Raw genomic sequence first — 17,857 nt, 5'->3', positions numbered from 1 at the left:
ATACCACATTCATTATATGTATATACCATTTTGTTTGTCCATTCATCTGTGATGGGCTACTTCCTTCCACTTCTAGGCTATTGTAAATAATGCTGCTATGAACATGGATGTAAAATATCCGTTCGAGTCCCTGCTTTCAATTCTTTGGGATGTATACCCTGAGGTGGAATGGTCAGAATCATATGGTTCTCCTATGTTTAATGTTGTGAGGACCTGCCATGCCATTTCCAATGCAACCGCATCATTTTACCTTCCTACCAACGATGCACAAGGGTTCCAATTCTACATATTCTCTTTAATCCTTGTTATTTTGTTTTTCTTTTAACTGATAGCCATCCTAGTGGCTGTAAAGTGACATCTTATTTTGGTTTCGATTTGTATTTTCCTAATGATTAGTGATGTTGAGCATCTTTTCATATATTTATTAGCTATTAATGTATCTTTTTTGAAGAGATCTTTATTCAAGCCCATGGACAATTTTGTAATAGGGTTGTTTGTTTTTGTTGTTGTTACAACTCAAAATCTCTTTATATATTCTGGATATCAATCCTTTATCTTTTATATGATTTGCAAATACTTTCTTCATTTTCACAGGTTGTTTTTTCACTCCGTTGATTCTGTTCCTTTGATGTACAAAAGTTCTTAATTTGACAAAGTCCAATTTATCTGTTTTGCTGTTGCTGTGCCTTTAGTGTCACCTCAAAGAAATCATTGCCAAATCCAATGCCATGAAGATTTCCCCTACAAAAATTCAAAAAAGCATCTTCTATATAAATTATGTTGGCCTAAGTTCTACCTTTAAAATCCAAGTCTCTGACTTAGTCTGCGGACAGTAAATAAACTTTATTTTCTGATTTTTTTCCTCCTATTTTCTAAACATCCTTTGGGTATCTTTTTTTTTTTTTTAATCATCTTGGTTGCTTAGAGAATTAGGGCAGGTGTTAATGATCTTTGTCCATTACATGGTCAATAAATGTTCTCAATGTGTTCAAAAGGTTTAAACTAGAGTTTGGGTTTGCTTTGGACTGCCCATATGAAAAACTTGAAGACTTACAGACTAAAAGCTACCTTCCAACACCAGGTAGTTGAGTATAATGGAAAAGAGGAGGGAGTTAACAGGGAAAGGGTATTTTTTTCTGCTTCATATGATCGATGAGGGGGTAAAGTGACTTCTTTTCTCTTAATTTTCTAAAACATCAAGACACCTTTGGAGAGATCCCAGGCAAAGAGACTTCACCTAGAGGAGTTTTCCATAAATATCAAACGGAAAATAATGGAACGCTGTACCACCGCTTGCTAGCTTTTTTCATGGGATCCACTGATGTGGCTCATACCTACCAAAATGCATGTTGATTGGTTGATCAAGAAAATTTTAGAAGCGCTCCTTAGGCTGTGTTATTTTAAAAATAAAGACCATATCTTCTGGTAGAAGAAACAAATCACTTTGATTTGGCTCTTGTCCTGACTCTAGCTATGCTCAGTTCATTAAGTCATCTTGGAGCATCACTTAATTTCACATTTTAGAAATAAGATATTAGAATAGATATCAAAGCTTTCATTAACCCTTAAGTTAATAAAGGCACTTGTTGGGAGCTCAGTTTCTTCCCATGGGGAAAATGGGGAAAGAAGTTTCTGTTTACTTAAGGCAAAACAGAAGTACATAAATAATTCATCCTCAGCCAGTTGAGGTCCTGATTTCCAGCAAGGGGGTAATTCCCAAAAGTTGGGGCAATTCCATGGAAAGGCATGTTGCGTGTGTTCTGTGAGATATGGAGACCTCTGATCACTCTCCAATATTGCTTATTGAATTACTCCCTCCTTGGATCCCAAGAGAGTTGATTGCTGCTGCTTTAAGGCTCACTTCATGGGGGTCTTTGTGGCTCTTAAACTTCCAAACTTCTTGGATGATAACTGTGGCTGTGGATGGTTAAGTATTCACCGAAGGTTCTGAGTTTTCTGCCTTTAAAGACACAACAAGAAAAGTTTTTCAAGTGTTTGTATAAACTCATGTGTATATGTTATACACATACTTGTGTTTATATGTTATGTGCATTGTATACAATGAATGCCAGGTGAAGCAAGTGATTAAAGTTCATTGTGTTCTCTGGAAATTATATTGAGCTTTATGAGTTTTTGGAAGAGCTTTAGATAATTTTTGCTTTATGGGGCTTTCCATAAAGAAGAGTTTACCAGAAAAATGCATATATTTTATTTATCAGCAGTCAAGAGTTTACTGGGAAAATGCATATATTTTATTAATTTTATTTATCAACAGTTGACTGCTGATAAATAAAATTAATAAATATATGTATATATATATATACATCTATATATATATATGATATATATATATATATATATATATATATATATATATACACACACAGCTGATGCACACTGCTTTGAGATATGAAATGCATGGCAGTCTAGTTGATTTTTGGATGTTTTATTTCTAATCATGGGGATGTTTAAATCAGGTCACCACCTGCTTGCCACACCTACCCATTCTGATCATTGGCATATGAAAATTTGGAAAAATCAGAACATAGAGATTTTTCCATCATGTCAAAATAGCATGTGGTTCTGATCCTGAGAGTGGAGGGTTTCCATCAGACGGCCCTATCTGAAATCTCCGGGTCTATTTCCTCCTTTGCCTGGACTGCTGTTACTGGTAGTTGGTATTATTCAATTATCTCTACATTTGAACCTTTGTGTTTACCTCTAATGTCGCTCAAGTCAGTAGATGATTCATTGCATCTGGAACCAATAAACAGGGTTTGGCAGAAAGGGGACAGTGTGTGGCGGATGCGTTTAGAGTAAAGGGAACAATGCACTTGAAACTGGGCTCTAAGAGCTTATAAATTCAGTTATAAGGGGAGGGCCCTGTAGTGCCTGGCCCATAGAGTGTGCCCACTGAAGGTTCACAAAGGGGATTTTAACCAACACAACCTGTGTATACAAGAACAACATCTGCACTGCCATGGACAGGCAGGTTCCTGAAATTCTAGATTCTTGAGATTGCATCCTGGCTCTGAAACCCATCATTTAATCTTTCAGGGCTTCCTCATTCCTCAAGCAGAACTGATAGTTTTGTGGTATTAGCCTTAAAGCAAATCCTTTTGCTTCATCAAATACCAGACAATATATGCATGATTGCTTAAGAATAAAACATGATGCTACTTTGATATCAAGAGATCTAAAAACCTAAATGAATATTTCTCTCATCCTTCCTAAAAGGTACCTTAATCTCTACCCTGAAGCTTAGAAAAGGAGGGAAAAGTGATTTAGTCAAGGCTGATGAAGATACTAGGTACTCGTACGGATGAATCTCTCTGGTTTCTGAGTTTGACTTTTCTCTGCAAAACATTGCCTTTTTTTTTTTTTTAAGTGAGAGAATAAAAAAAGTCAGATTTTCCTCTCTCCTTAGGAAGCAACACAAGTAAAAAAGAAGTGCTATTACTATCAATTATATTCAAATACCATACTCAGAAGTCAAGTTGGAATCTGGGCTTTCAAAAATTCTTAGTATCTCCCAAAGGAGACTAATCATGGTCATGTTCAGGACCAGAAAGGTTTTGCATTTCTTCAGCCTAGGTAGAGAAAAGTTGTAAAGACATAGTGGTCCTATGGCCTTTGCTGTTTATCTTTATCAGTTTTAACTCTTCCTGAGCAAATGAGTTCTCTGTCAGGTCTTAGTTTAAACTTCTTGGCATCAGAAATTAAAAAAAAATCTGTGTTGCATATCCTTTGGAGTCATTTAAGCAGTGAAGGAACCACCTGGCCTTCTGCCTACCCAGCTTGGTCTTGATATCCACCTTTTGAGCAGTGACTTCTATGAAAGGAGGAAAACTCAATGGCATTCTCTGAAAATTACTCTCCAAAAGAAGAAAGCCATTATGATGGTGTATTGGTTTTCTATGCCAAATGCCCATTTATGATTTCCAAGTTTCTGCAGGTCAGACATCTGGGCACAGAGAAACTGGGGGTCTCAGCTTAGCATCTCAAAAGGCCAAAGTTGAGTGTCAGCCTGGCTACATCCTCATTTGGAACTCAACATCTTTCCTCAGTCTTGTTCACATTGTTGGCAGAAGCCAATTTCTTTCTGCTGTGGGATGAGGGCCTCATTTTCTTGTTGGCTGTTGTGCAGGGACCATTTCAGCTCCTAGAGGTTGCTCTTGGGTCCTATCATGTGGTCTTCTTTATAACATGGCAGTTTGCTCCTTCAAAGTCAGTGAGGGAATCTGTCTTTTAAGAGCTCCCATATATATGACATGTCTGTCCCCCTTTAGATTAACCCAAAGTCAACTGATTTCTGAAGTTAATTATACCTGCAAAATACCTTCACCATTGCCATATGATGTAATCTGATCATGCTGTATGATGTAATCTGACAGCCCATCCTATTCATCAGCCCTATTCCTACTAAGGGGGAGGGGAATGAGTAGGGTATATACACCAGGGGGAAGGAATCCTGGGGGAGAGGCATCTCAGAATTGTTAATATGGTAGTATGCTCAAACTTGGGGGTTTGAGAAGGCTTTTGTGAAAGTCAAGGTTCCACTGACATTGCAGCCATCTATTCCTTGTCTTTCTGGACTCCATGTATTTCACTGGGTCCTCAGCTCTCCTGGGTACCAAGGAAGAGACCTATTCTGGGGGGGTCTGGGTCATTTCCACTCCTGAAGACTTTAATAGGCTGTTAGTTCTAGCTTCCAATGAGGGGTTCAGGTTTGGGGTGGCCTCTGGGGAGCTCACCCCAGGAGGGGACTGATCTGTACTCTTGGTAGAACACCTACCTTTATATTTAGCATTTTTCAACTCTGGGCATATCTGATGCCAAATTGAAGATAGGGAGAAGACTTGGCTTGGTCTGATTCTGATCCAAATGTAAGGAATTTATGGGGTGTGTCCTCGGACCTAGAAGCATGTCTGGGCACCTCCTTGCCCTCTATGAGCTATGGGCACAAGTCCTCCAAAGAGGTGGGAAAAGGAGGCAGGGGGAGGGCACCACAGAGGAGACCTGAGTTGTCTGTGTTAATCAGAGACATACCCACTTTCCTAATTGATTGCTCACTACAAAGTAGCTTGATGCTTCTTTAGCCTGGGAGCTAAATGCAATCAACTTTTGTTTGTTTCTGTAAAAAAAAAAATTTTTTTTTTTTGCCCTTGAGGAGATCATTATTTCTATTGTATGAAGATGGTAGCCCAAACATTAAAAGTAATTAGAGCAGATGGCGGTGAGTATGTCTATTGTAAAATACACGATGCTTACAAACCAGTTTTCATTCTCTGGGCTTCCTCCTTTTCTCTCTGCCACCACATATTCATTTTGCTTTCCTTCAGGTATAAGGGGGAGGGGGGAAAAGAGGGGAAAAAAGTCCCCCTGGTGTATGAAACTGAGGAGCTGTCAAAGGTTCATAGCGGGGAAAGTGCACTCCCGTGTATTCAATCACTGAAATTAAGTGTTTTCAAAGGCAGCGCAGTCACGGGTCCATTGCATGGGGAAATAACACGCTGTAGTCCATCACTTAAAATGTTAACCTTGTCTCTTACTGGTGACTGGGAACAGAAACACATGCTCCGTGCTCACTGGTTAAATGGCAGTGTGTCAGCTCTGCAGAAAAGGCTCGCATGTATCTGTCAGTCTTCTGATTTGACTGTATGTGTGTATGTGCTCAGGCCCAGGTGTCACTCACACACACACACACACACACACACACACACACACACACACACACATGCCCTCACACCACTTGCCTTTATGTAGCTTTCAGAGACCTGGCTTATTGCTTACTGGAGAATGAAGAGAATTGAACCAGTTTCCAGGATTTCAATACCTCCTTTTGCTTCCAGTCCCCAAACTCTTAGGTAGCTGTGTTATAATTTTTTATTTTTAATCATAAAAAGTTCTATTTTGAACATATCTCGGTATCGATAGAATATACATGTAGCGTACCAAGTATATTATAGGTAATTGGACAATATCAGTTCTTCTTATTATATTAATCATATAAATTGGAGTATACCAGGAATAGGCAAACTTTTTCTATAAAGAACCAGGGGGTAAATATTTTAGCTTTTGTGGGCCATAGAATCTCTGTCACATATGGAAAGCAGCCAGCAGCAGTATGTAGGTGAATGGTGCAATCGATGTTCCAATAAAGCTTTATTTATCAGTAGAGTGAATGAGCCAGGCTGCAGTTGGCTGACCCTGTTATAGACTACTGCATATTTTACTTGATTCTTTTTTCTATGACAGGCAGAAAACTTGAGGTCTTTAAGTGGGAAAAGTGAATGAATGGCCCACTGCTTCAGCAGGAAGGCAACAGAGCTGTGCAGCCTTCCCACCTTCAGGCCTCACTGCCCTCTCTGTGCTCCTTGCTGAGTCTGCAACACACCTAGCGTCTCCTTTGTCAGAGTGCCTCTGGCTCACACTCCACTAACTTGATCTCCCTAAGATACAAGCTTCCTGAGATCAGGAACTTGTTTACTTTTGTGGCCTAATCCAGAGCCTCACACTATAAATATTTATTGAGTCTAGAGATCCATTGGCTCCAAAGTTTCAGGCATGGAGGCTGAGAAGAGTCTGTGAGGATTTGAGTGTGATATTATCTGTGAAGTGCACTCCACAGTGTTAGCCATTATGAATAATTTTTAAAATTGAACATTGATGGAGTTCCTTGGTGGTGCAGTGGGTTATGGATCTGGATCTGGCATCATTGCTGTGGCTCGGGTTTGATCTCTGGCCCAGGAACTACTTGGATGCTATGGGCATGACCAAAAAAAAAAAAAAAAAATTGAACATTGAAAAAATTCAGGTGGAGAGAGGAATATATAGGTTTTCCAGTTGTGAGGCTTAAGGATACTATAAGTCAAATGTCTAGCACTGCTCTTAGGCTGTCGGAGGTGTTGGACAATGGAACGTAATTACAATGGCTTGTAATTCAGAAGAGACATTGAGGAGATTTGAAGATTCAAATGGAAGAGGAGTTTGGGGTTAGTAGATGCAAACTATTACATTTAGAAGGAATGAACAGCAAGGTCCTACTCTATAGCACAGGGAACTATATCCAGTCTCTTGGGATAGACCATATGGAAGTCCATTGGGGCTTGACTGAAATATACAGCAGAAATTAACCAACATTGTACATCAAGTATGCTTTAATAAAAAAATTTTTTAAAGATGGAAGAGATGAAGAAAAGTTTTGCAAGTTTGTTGTATTTGCAGACTGTACTAAAGCTTAAGAGTTCTAAAATAACTTACCTGGATGAAGCATTGAGCTGATACCAGCATTCTCGGAGAAATCTTGCTGTTTGGGATGTGCATGGAAGGGAGAGGGAAGCTAGTGACCTGCCCCGGTTTCTAACAGGGACAAAGTGTAAATGTGAGTTGGGCTCCAGTCGCTGGCAGAAGGTGGTGTTGACGTATGAGGAGTCAGTGTGCTGGGCAGGGTGGAGGGACTTTCTCATGCTGTCTCATCATCCTGAAGGGTTTAGAAGCACCGAGAAAAGAAAGTGATCACTTAGAGCCAGCATGAGCTCAGTAAGAACAAATTATGCCAAACTAATTTAATTTCCTTTTTGTTCCCTAAGGAGTTATTAGATTATAGGTCAGGGGTGCTATTCTTAATCCTGGATTTGTAGATGGTAGACTTTTCCTCCAATGAGCATTTTTTGGTTTCGTAACCATGAAATAATCTTGGCCTCTGTTAACTTATCTGTGGTGTCCAGATTGAGGAAAGGAAAGGTACATAATGCACTGGATTTTACCAGTAAGGTGGCCTCTACCATAGTTGGCCATCTAAGCCTCTAAACTCCCATAGCACCTTGGTTATGCCTTTAATTATTGAATTAATCCCATATTATATCAGTTATCTGGCTATACGTCTCTTTTTCAATGATAAGAGGGACACCTTTAGAATATGGATGAGGTCAGATGTATGTAAAAGAAATACTTGTATCGTTAGCTCTTACATAAAAGTTTTGCAATTTTATATTTTATGTTTTAATTTTTTTTTTGTCTTTTGTCTTTTTAGGGCTGTACCCACAACATATGGAGGTTCCCAGGCTAGGGGTCTAATCAGAACTGATGCTGCCGGCCTATGCCAGAGCCATAACAATGCCAGATCTGAGCTATGTCTGCGACCTGCACCACAGTTCACGGCAATGCCAGATCCTTAACCCACTGAGCGGGGCCAGGGATCGAACCTGCAACCTCATGGTTCCTAGTTGGATTCATTTCCGCTGCGCCAAGATGGGAACTCCAGTTTTGCAATTTTAATTGGCTAACAAGCTAAATATCATCCAACATTAAAATGCAGTTATTAAAATAGCTAAGACTCTCAGTTGGGAGTGAAAACATTATTTTAGTAAGTGGTGTGAGGGAAGTTAACTATTTGGGGAAAAAAAGCAAAGATAAAAAATAAGGAAAATTGGAAAACTCCCCATCATTACGAATTCTAAATTAGCTGAGGACTAACATGCAAATATAAAATCCTACAAATTGAGAAGAACATGTAAGTGCTATTTGTATCAGAATGAGAAAAGGGTATCCTATGCCTAAAAGAATGGAGGATGTTACAAAAGAAAAAAACATTTTGGTTTAAAAACATTTCTAGGTAAAAAAAGCACTGAACAAAGAAAAAATGCAGTTTCACGTAAAATTATTTGTTATTAAAACAATATTCTTATGTTTTATAATTAAGGCGTAGTGATTATGAGCCCACAGGAGAGTTGACTATTCATTCAAATGTATTTTGGGGGAAGCTTCCACATGCCAGGCATTGTTGTAGGTACTGGGGTTGCAGTGGAAAACCAAGAAGCTCTTTTGAAGCTTATGTTCCATTGGGGCTTGACTGAAATATACACCATACACGATGTTTCAGTGACCATAAGTCCTTTGGAGAAAACAGAAGACTTCCGTAAAGGGTGGAGAAAGCGTCAGTGGCTGGGACTTGTCTTTTCCTATTTCCAGGGCTTGTCTGCTGAAACAGGCATTCTGGGGAGGTTGTCAGAACGGTTCCTCCTTGTCTTTGTCATCCAGGAGGCACTGTGACTAGAAAGATCCCCACATCCTACCTCCTCCACCACCCCAGCTGAACACAGACGCTCGCACACAGGGCTTTGCTCTGTCTGATGGTCCAACTTGCTGATCGATCATTTCTTTCAAGATAACTCTGGTGGGGCTGCAAATACATTTAAGGTGACACATAAGATTTGCAGACACTGCACAATCCCTGAAGTTCAGAGAAGTGCTGACAAGCTGTAAGAAGAAAACAAATTGCATAAGCTTCTAGCTGAGGCAGGAAAGTTTTCGCTTGTGTTTTGTTTCCGTTTGGAGGGTTTTGTCTGGGTTTCTTCGGGGCTGTCGTTTCTGAGGTGGAAATGAGGCCGTGTTCTGGATAGTTCCCAGATCTCTATTTTTCACCCCATCCCTCCCTACATGCCCTTCGAGAGACGATTTTCTTCATCTGCAGAATGGGAGTGAGTGATTTGTTTATCTGAAAACTAAAGTTAAAGGTTGAACACCTTGAGGACTGTAGTGGTAAGAGCTTATATTTGGTGCAAGTGAAATTTATGTTGACCAGAGAGTTGAGTTGGTGACAAAGAGCATGGGTTTCACCAAAAACATCACCTTGGGATCAGCTGAGAGGCTTTCAAATAAATGGACAACAAGTCTTTCTTAGTGATGCTATCGGCATTCCTTTTTTTGATTGATTATATCCAAGTGATAGGAATTGAAGGATAAAAGTGTTGAAAAGTAAGCCACATCCATTAGCTCATGGGGTTATTGCCCTAGGAGTCCTGTGTAGGGAATTATACCATTATTGTGTCAACCATGAAAAGGTGGAGCACAAATTCTTATGACAGCATACGTGTAATCATGGGTTCAGCGACAACCTGCAATCATGGAAATAAAAGGCCCTTCTACTTCCCCAGGCTGCTGTCAGATTGTTGAGGATGCATTAATTTTTGTAGGACTTTTAATATTTAGTCCTTGTTTTGTAATAAGCATGAATCATTGATAAAATTTTACATATCTCAAGATATCTTTATTATGGCAAGGAAAAGTTTTGGGCAGAAGGAAGCTTAGCTCTTTTGAAATGTTATGCTTGACATTTATAATCATTTGAAATCTACCACATAGATTAATGAGACTTAAGGTGAAAGAAAAAAATCAGTGGGTGATTTCACTGAGGGATTGACTCTGAGTCTTGGGTTTTATTTTTTTTATAATGATTTTTATTTTTTCCATGATAGCTGGTTTACAGTGTTCTGTCAATTTTCCACTGTACAGCATGGTGACCCAGTCACACATACATGTATACATTCTTTTTTTCTCACGTTATCATGCTCTATCATAAGTGACTAGATACAGTTCTCAGTGCTATACAGCAGGATCTCATTGCTTGTCCATTCCAAAGGCAATACTCACCATTGTTTGGGTTAAGTTGAAAGAGTTTGAAAACACAGAACAGAGTGGGAAAAGGTGTGAAGCAAACTCAATGGATTAGGAGGCCTAGGGGATGAAGCATTTTAAAGTATTTTTGGTTTTATCACGAATTTTCCCACCTTTTGTATCAAGAACGCATGTAAACTTATGCGTGCAGTTTTGTGTGTGTGTGTGTGTGTAACATCTATAAATGCATGTGGGTTTAGCAGGAGGAAGATTCAGTTAAGAAATCATCTCATCTATTTTATATATAGTAATGTGTACATAAAATAGGTAACAACAAGGACCTCCTGTATAGCACAGTAGAACAGTATTTGATAACTGTGTGTGTGTGTGTGTGTGTGTGTGTGTGTGTGTGTCTTGTTGCCTTTTCTAGGGCCGCTCCCTTGGCATATGGAGGTTACCAGGCTAGGGGTCAACTCAGAGCTGTAGCCACCGGCCTACACCAGAACCACAAAGCAACTCAGGATCCGAGCCGCGTCTGCAACCCACACCACAGCTCGTGGCAATGCTGGATCCTTAGCCCACTGAGCAAGGCCAGGGATCGAACCCGCAACCTCACAGTTCCTAGTTGGATTCATTAACCACTGAGCCACGATGGGAACTCCGAGTATTCGATATCTTATAATAACACCTTGTAATGGAAAAGAATCTGAGAAAGAATAGATTTATATATACACACATGCGTGTGTATATAACTGAATCACATGGATGTATACCTGAAATTAACAAAATTATCACAATATTATAAATCAGTTATACTTCAATTGAAAAATAAAGACAAAAAAAGACCAAAAAAAGGAAATAATTTCATCGATTTTTATTGTGCACTTACTATGTGTTAGACAGTATTTAGGGAGGTTGGGGGTATAGCAGTGACCAAAACAAAAGTCTGTTTTTCATCTGAGTAAGCTTAATGGGTGATGAATACACAAGGAATGGTACGGTCTTAGACCAAGATAAAGTAATTAGGGAGAAGGAGCGATTGGACCTAGCATTTTCATGAGGAGACAGGGAGGGCATGGAGCTCGAGCAGAGACCCGAGTAAAGTAAAGGAGTGAGCGGTAGGGTATTTTGGCAAAGAGCATTCCCAGGAGAGGCCATGTGAATGACAAGACGGAGGTGAGATCTGGCTCAGCTGTGTCCAGGCTCTCTCCACCTCCGGGGTCTTCAACACAATATTTAAACTCTGCCGTCTTTGCCTCCTCAACTGTAAAGAGGAGATAAACAGTGTTGGACCTGCCCACCTGCCTGGTTGGAGCTGAGGGTAGCAGTTGTCAAAGGTTGACGGGCCAGGCCATGCTGACATAACACAGAGAAAGCAGATCCTCATACACACAGCTGCTTCCAAGCGAGCAGGTCTTTAAATTCCCCCAGGGCAACAACAAGTATCGGTGTGAATTGTGAGTTTTGAAAGATTCTAAAATTCATTAATGGACGACAGCATAGCATGGTCCTTCTCTGACATCCTTTTACCTGATGAATGTCTAGTTGTTCCAGATCTTTCTATCATGGGGGTCACGAGCCCAGGTTTTCTGTGCAGTGCTGTGGCTGGGCGATGGATCTGAACCCTGGGCTCAGGTCTCAGAAGGGTTCACACTGTTTAATTCTTCATACTCCTCATGGCTCATCTACAGCTTGCAAGCCTTCCCTGAGCTTGAGGGGCTGGTGTGAAGGGAAATTCCTGCTTCCTTGCTTTGAATGGGTCCTCAAATTTGAAGCACAAGTGCCATCCAGAACATGGTTAAAATGACAGATCCCCAGATCCCTGTTCCCACCTCCTCAGCTTTTTTTTTAAATTGAAGTATAGCTGATTGACAATTTTGTGTTAGTTTCAGGTGTATAGCAAAGTGATTCTGTTATATATGTATCTTTTTCAAATTCTTTTCCATTATAGGTTGTTACATGACATTGAATATAGTTCCCTGTGCTATATAGTAGAGTCTTGTTGTTTTTCTGTTCTATATACAGTACTACCTGTTAATTCTAAATTCCTCATTTATCCCTTGTGAGCTTTTGTTTCCATCCCAGTGCCGCTAAGGGACCCTGTACCTTCAAGAGCTCTAGGCTGAGGAAATCTGTCTAAAACATCATCTTTTCTAAATTTTAATTTTATCGAAATATAGTTTATTGACAATGTTGTGTTGATTTCTGCTATAGAGCAAGGATTCAGCCATACATATACATATATCCTCACGTATATGTGGAATTAAAAAAAAAATGATGCAGGGAGTTCCCATTATGGCTCGGATACCCGACCAGTATCCACGAGGTTGCAGGTTCGATCCCTGGCCCCATTCAGTGGTTAAGGATCAGGTCTTGCTATGTGTAGGTTGCAGACATGACTCAGATCTGGCATTGCTATGGATGTGGTGCAAGGCCAGTGGCTGCAATTTTCCCAAAGTCCTGTCATTAGTGAGTCAGGGCTGATACTATTCACCTTTCTCTGGAGTGCCTTTACCATCGTTCAGTCTTTTCCATCTTTTCAGCACTTTATTCACTCCAGTTTCCTCCTGTTTGTGCTCCCCCCCTCCCCATCTTTGTGGATCCTACAGGAGTGAATTAAAGGATAATAAGGATGTAGACTGTCTAGCTTTATAAGGAGCCCTTTCTGTGGTTTTATCTCCTTGTCCTCAACTTCAGCGTAAAATCAGTAAAGAGCTAAACTTTCCTCCTACTTTTTGAATCTGCAAATGGTCAGCCTGTGGACACAATTCATACAGCCCACAATGATGGTCAGGCACCACATTCTTTTTTTCTGTGGTGCTGGGAAGGCTTATCACTGTGTCTGATGCCTCTCCATCTCTCTCTTTCTCTTTTGTTTTTCTTTTTAGGGCTGCACCTGCAGCATGTGGAAGTTCCCAGGCTAGGGGTCTAATCAGAGCTGCCAGCTTATACCACAGCCACAGCAACACCAGATCCTAGCCCCATCTTCGACCTACATGGCAGCTTGTGACAACATCAGATTTTTTACCCACTGAGCGAGGCCAGGAATTGAACCAGAGTGCTCATGGATACTAGTTGGATTCTTTTTTTTTTTTTTTAATCTTTTTAGGGCTGTACTCATGGCATGTGGAGGTTCCCAGGCTAGGAGTCGAATCAGAGCTGTTTGCCAGCCTATGCCACAGCCACAGCAATGCCAGATCCAAGCCATGTCTGTAACCTACACCACAGCTCACGGCAACGCTGGAGCCTTAACTCACTGATTGAGGCCAGGGATTGAACCTGTGTCCTCATGGATACTAGTTAGATTCATTTCCACTGCACCACGATGGGAACTCCATTTTTTTTTTTTTTTGATACTAGTTGGATTCTTAATCCACTGAGCCACAACAGGAATGCCTCCATCTTTTAAGCTGGGGCCAGTCACTGATTTCATTTCTCCTTCGTCAATGCAGATCATAAAAAGATCCCTCTTTTCCTTATCCCCAAGCCTCGTTGGTGATGGAGCTCAGGATACAGCTCAGGACTAGTGACCTGGGGTCAGTGCATCCTCCTGAAAAATCTCGTGGCTTTTCTAGCAATATCTTTGTCCACTTTCTCTCTCAGAAATACTCTGGGCCCAGTTCTATGTGGAGGTGCGGTTACTGGTGGTATAAACACGCGCCTCACCTTTTTAGCAGTCTTCTCCCATCTGCCCCTAACATCCCATCGGAGGCCCTTCTAGGCAGTTGTTTTATAGGAACTGGGGCTTCACACTAGGTTGGAATCTGCGTGGGGAGACGTGTGTGGAGAGAGGGTACCGTGTGTTAACCTGGAGGTAATCACCTTCTCCCATCGGATTCCATTGTATTTATCAGACTTGAGGTTCCATAACCACATGAGACATTGAAGCCTGTTCTCTGCCTCTTGCATGAGCCTGAAACTGCTCTCTGTGATTTTTCACATCCTTGGGTTGAGAACCACATGACTTCAGGGTGGCCATAAATTAAGCAGAAGCCAGAAGCTCTGAGAGGGAGAGTGTTGGGGGCTAGGGGGATGCGTCCTCCTCTGGGGTCCTTGCAGTCCCCCTCCCAGCCCCTCCCTCAACGTTCTGGGCTAGCACCTGGACTCAGCCGACATTCCTCCGGTGCACGAGCTTTCCCGGCAGTAAGCACAGAGGGAAAGGTGACAATAAGAGCACAAGAAGCAGAGTGGGAGGATGGATCTGAACACGTGGAGAGAGCAATGTTGCTATAAAACAGGGACACCTGGCAGTAGAGCCAGTGAAAAATGGCACCAATTTCATAAAGCAAAATGCCACCTATCAAGCAGAACATTTTAATTCTCTATTCCTGGCTATTTATGACTTTTCATCCATGGCTCAATATCTGTCTGTAAAAATAAAAAATGGAATCAACCCTCATCTGTTACGTAGAAGGGGGTCTGTGCTTGGGAAAAATGTAAGAAAATATGACCAGCTTGTCTTTGGAGAATTCCAGAGCATAGCCACAGTGGCACTTCAAGTAAGACTTGGTCCCGTCTGTATTTCCCCCTTCTTAAGTGAGTTGTACGAGGAAGAGAGAGTCGACTGATTTTATTGAGATGTTTACAACTATATTTAAATTAATTTGAGTTGAGTTTCTGTTTTGATTGATCACTCAGACTTACTTTAAAACAGAACGAGATTAAAATGTAGCAAAACTGAAAAAAAAAAAACACAAAACAAAACGAGAGAAAATAACAAAACCTGTTTTGCAGGGCAACTTTCCCTTTCAGTTCTGCGGGAGGTGGTCCAGGGCTCACAGCTGGTTTTCTGGGAGACGGCCACAAGAGGGCGACAACGTCACGGTGGAGAAGGGCCAGCTGCTCCTTCTGGACACCAACACCAGCATCCTCAACTTCCTGCACGTGAAAGGTTTGCAGAGTTTGGGGCTGGGGGTGGAGGTGGCCTTATTGTACATGATTCTAGCATTTAAGAAGCAGGAGGAAGGGAACTTTTGGGATAAGTTCCAGCACTTGGTTGACAATTTATTCTTGGACCAAATTGAGATTTCACTGTGAAAGGAAGAAGGGGTCAGAAGATTCAAAATGAAAGCCCTTTCTTTTGACTTTTAAAAGCACAGAGCTTGGTTATTTTAATTTTTCATATGCAAGAGGGTGAACAGTGTTCCCCAAGAATATGCTTCTTTCTTCAAGTCCTTTGTAGTCAGGTTTGTCCCCGGCAGCACCCACAATATAGCAAAATGCTCTGAAATCAGTTCATGCTGCTGCCTTTGAAACTCCTTGCCAAGAAAGCAATGTCTTGCTGCTTTCCCCCTGTTGTGGTTTTGACTTCCTGGTCCCGTGGAAAGTCATATAAATAGGCTTCCTTATTGCAACACTGGCCGCATAGCTCTGGGGCTTGGGAGGTGGGGAGAGACCGGGAATTCGAATTTTGAGCCCTCCACCCCATCGCCAAGTGACTAAGTCAGTTCTTTTTCTGTCTCCTTGTGCATTGATCTCCTTATCTGTTAAATACGAATAAAAATCATTGCCTACTTCAGCGGTAGATAATAAGGAATGGTTATCAAAGTGACTCATTCATTGGCAAATGAAAATTGCTTGGGAAATGTGATTAGTTATGGAGATCTATAAAACCCTGCGCTAATCCACCAGGCTTTACTGTAAGTATATTTAACATTTACAGGAGCATTTGTTCTTGTTAAAATAAGAGCATGGCTATATGAGGGAAAATAAAATTTTTTTTTGTCTTTTTGCATTTTCTAGGGCTGCTCCCGTGGCGTGTTGAGGTTCCCAGGCTAGGGGTCTAATCAGAGCTGTAGCCACTGGCCTATGCCAGAGCCACAGCAATGCGGGATCTGAGCTGCGTCTGTGACCTACACCACGGCGCACAGCAACGCCGGATCCTTAACCCACTGAGCAAGGCCAGGGATTGAAACCACAACTTCATGGTTCCTAGTCGGATTTGTCAACCACTGAGCCACGACGGAAACTCCACAATAAAATATTTTGCAGGGGATAAACTGATGGAGTGTTGCTACCCTTCTCTTACAGGTGGACTCAGTTTTCTCTGATTAGGCATTTTGCATATTCTCTATACTGTAAGCCCCGCCCCCCGCCCCATAGTGAGGAGAAGTGTTTGGGCAAATCAATTAATTAGTACCCTTTAGGGGAAAAGTCTGTGAGCTTGGGTTCCTGATGTGTCTTTGTGGTGTGTGTGTGTGTGTGTGTGTGTGTGTAGCCAGTAGCTATAGGAAAGGCTGTTTCTCTTTTTTTTTAATGTGTCCAATTTTTTTTTTCCTCTTTTTAGGGCCACACTCCAGCATATGGAAGTTCCCAGGGTAGGGGTCAAATCAGAATCAGAGCTGCCGCTGCCGGTCTGTGCCACAGTCACAGCAACACCAGATCCAAGTCATGTCTGCGACTTACACCACAGCTCACAGCAATGGTGGATACTTTAACCCACTGAGCAAGGCCAGGGATTGAACCCACATCCGACCCATGGATACTGGTTAGATTCTTAACCTGTTGAGCCATGATGGGAATTCCTGTCCAATTTTTAATTCCCACTCTCCTAGTCCATCTTTTTTAAAAATCAGTTTTATTGGGGTATAGTTGATTTACAATGTCATATTAGTCTCGGATTTATAGCCAAGTGAATCAGTTATATATGTCTACATATATCCATTCTTTTTTCCCATATAGGTTATTATAGAACATTGAATGGACCTCCCAATGCTACACAGTAGGTCCTTGTTAGTTATCTGTCTTATATATAGGGAATGCTGACTTATTGACAGCCATCAACTACCTAAGGATTGGCAATGAAAAAGGAAAATTACAGTAGTTCCCATTGTGGCTCAACAGGTTGAGAACCTGGCATAATGCCTATGAGGATGTGGGTTCGATCCCTCACCTCACTCAGTGGGTTAGGATCTGGCATTGCTGCAAGCTGCAGCAAACGTAGGCTGAAGATGCAGTTCAGATCCTGCATTGCTGTGGCTGTGGTGCAGACTGGCAGCTGCAGTTCTGATTCGACCTGGGAACTTCCATATGCCATGCGTGTGGCCCTAAAAAGAAAAAAAAAAAGATAAAAGAAAATTACAGACTTCAATCTCAGATCAGAGAAAAGATGCTCTTTACTGACCGTTAACCAGAACTCTCTCCAAAGGAGTCAAATTCTGTTGGAGGATGGGATGTCCTTCAGGCGCTCAAGGGTGTTTGCCTGGCATTGATACTGTTTGGGGGAAGATTCCCAGCTAAGAGTCCTCAAACTCAGCTCATCTGAGTCTCTGGATGTCCCAGAGACACGGTCCATCAAGCACGGTGTTTGCCGAAAGGGCCAGAGACGGAAGATGGAGAAGGGTCATCAGGGGAGGAGAGAAGGATTAGAGAAAGGCAGGGGCAGTGGAAAGGTCAGCTAGCTTCTATGCTTAGAGATTTAAAAAAACCCACCTACTTACCACAACCTGTCACCTTCCAG

General features: G+C 41.5%; 1 protein-coding gene across 2 annotated transcripts in view; it reads left to right on the top strand.

Annotated features, from left to right (window-relative positions):
• The window catches only part of PKHD1 (PKHD1 ciliary IPT domain containing fibrocystin/polyductin), a 484,027-nt gene that overhangs the window by 134,582 nt on the left and 331,588 nt on the right, over nt 1-17,857 (top strand). For both annotated transcript variants that reach the window (XM_047795623.1, XM_047795624.1), the window contains one exon: nt 15,133-15,289. In XM_047795623.1, coding sequence (XP_047651579.1) covers nt 15,133-15,289 — 157 coding nt within the window. The remainder of the gene's footprint in view (nt 1-15,132; nt 15,290-17,857) is intronic.

The sequence above is a fragment of the Phacochoerus africanus genome, chromosome 9 (genome assembly GCF_016906955.1).
Source record: "Phacochoerus africanus isolate WHEZ1 chromosome 9, ROS_Pafr_v1, whole genome shotgun sequence".
NCBI lineage: Eukaryota > Metazoa > Chordata > Mammalia > Artiodactyla > Suidae > Phacochoerus > Phacochoerus africanus.
The sequence above is the reverse complement of the archived record's forward strand: the minus strand, read 5'-3'. Positions and strand labels throughout refer to the sequence as shown.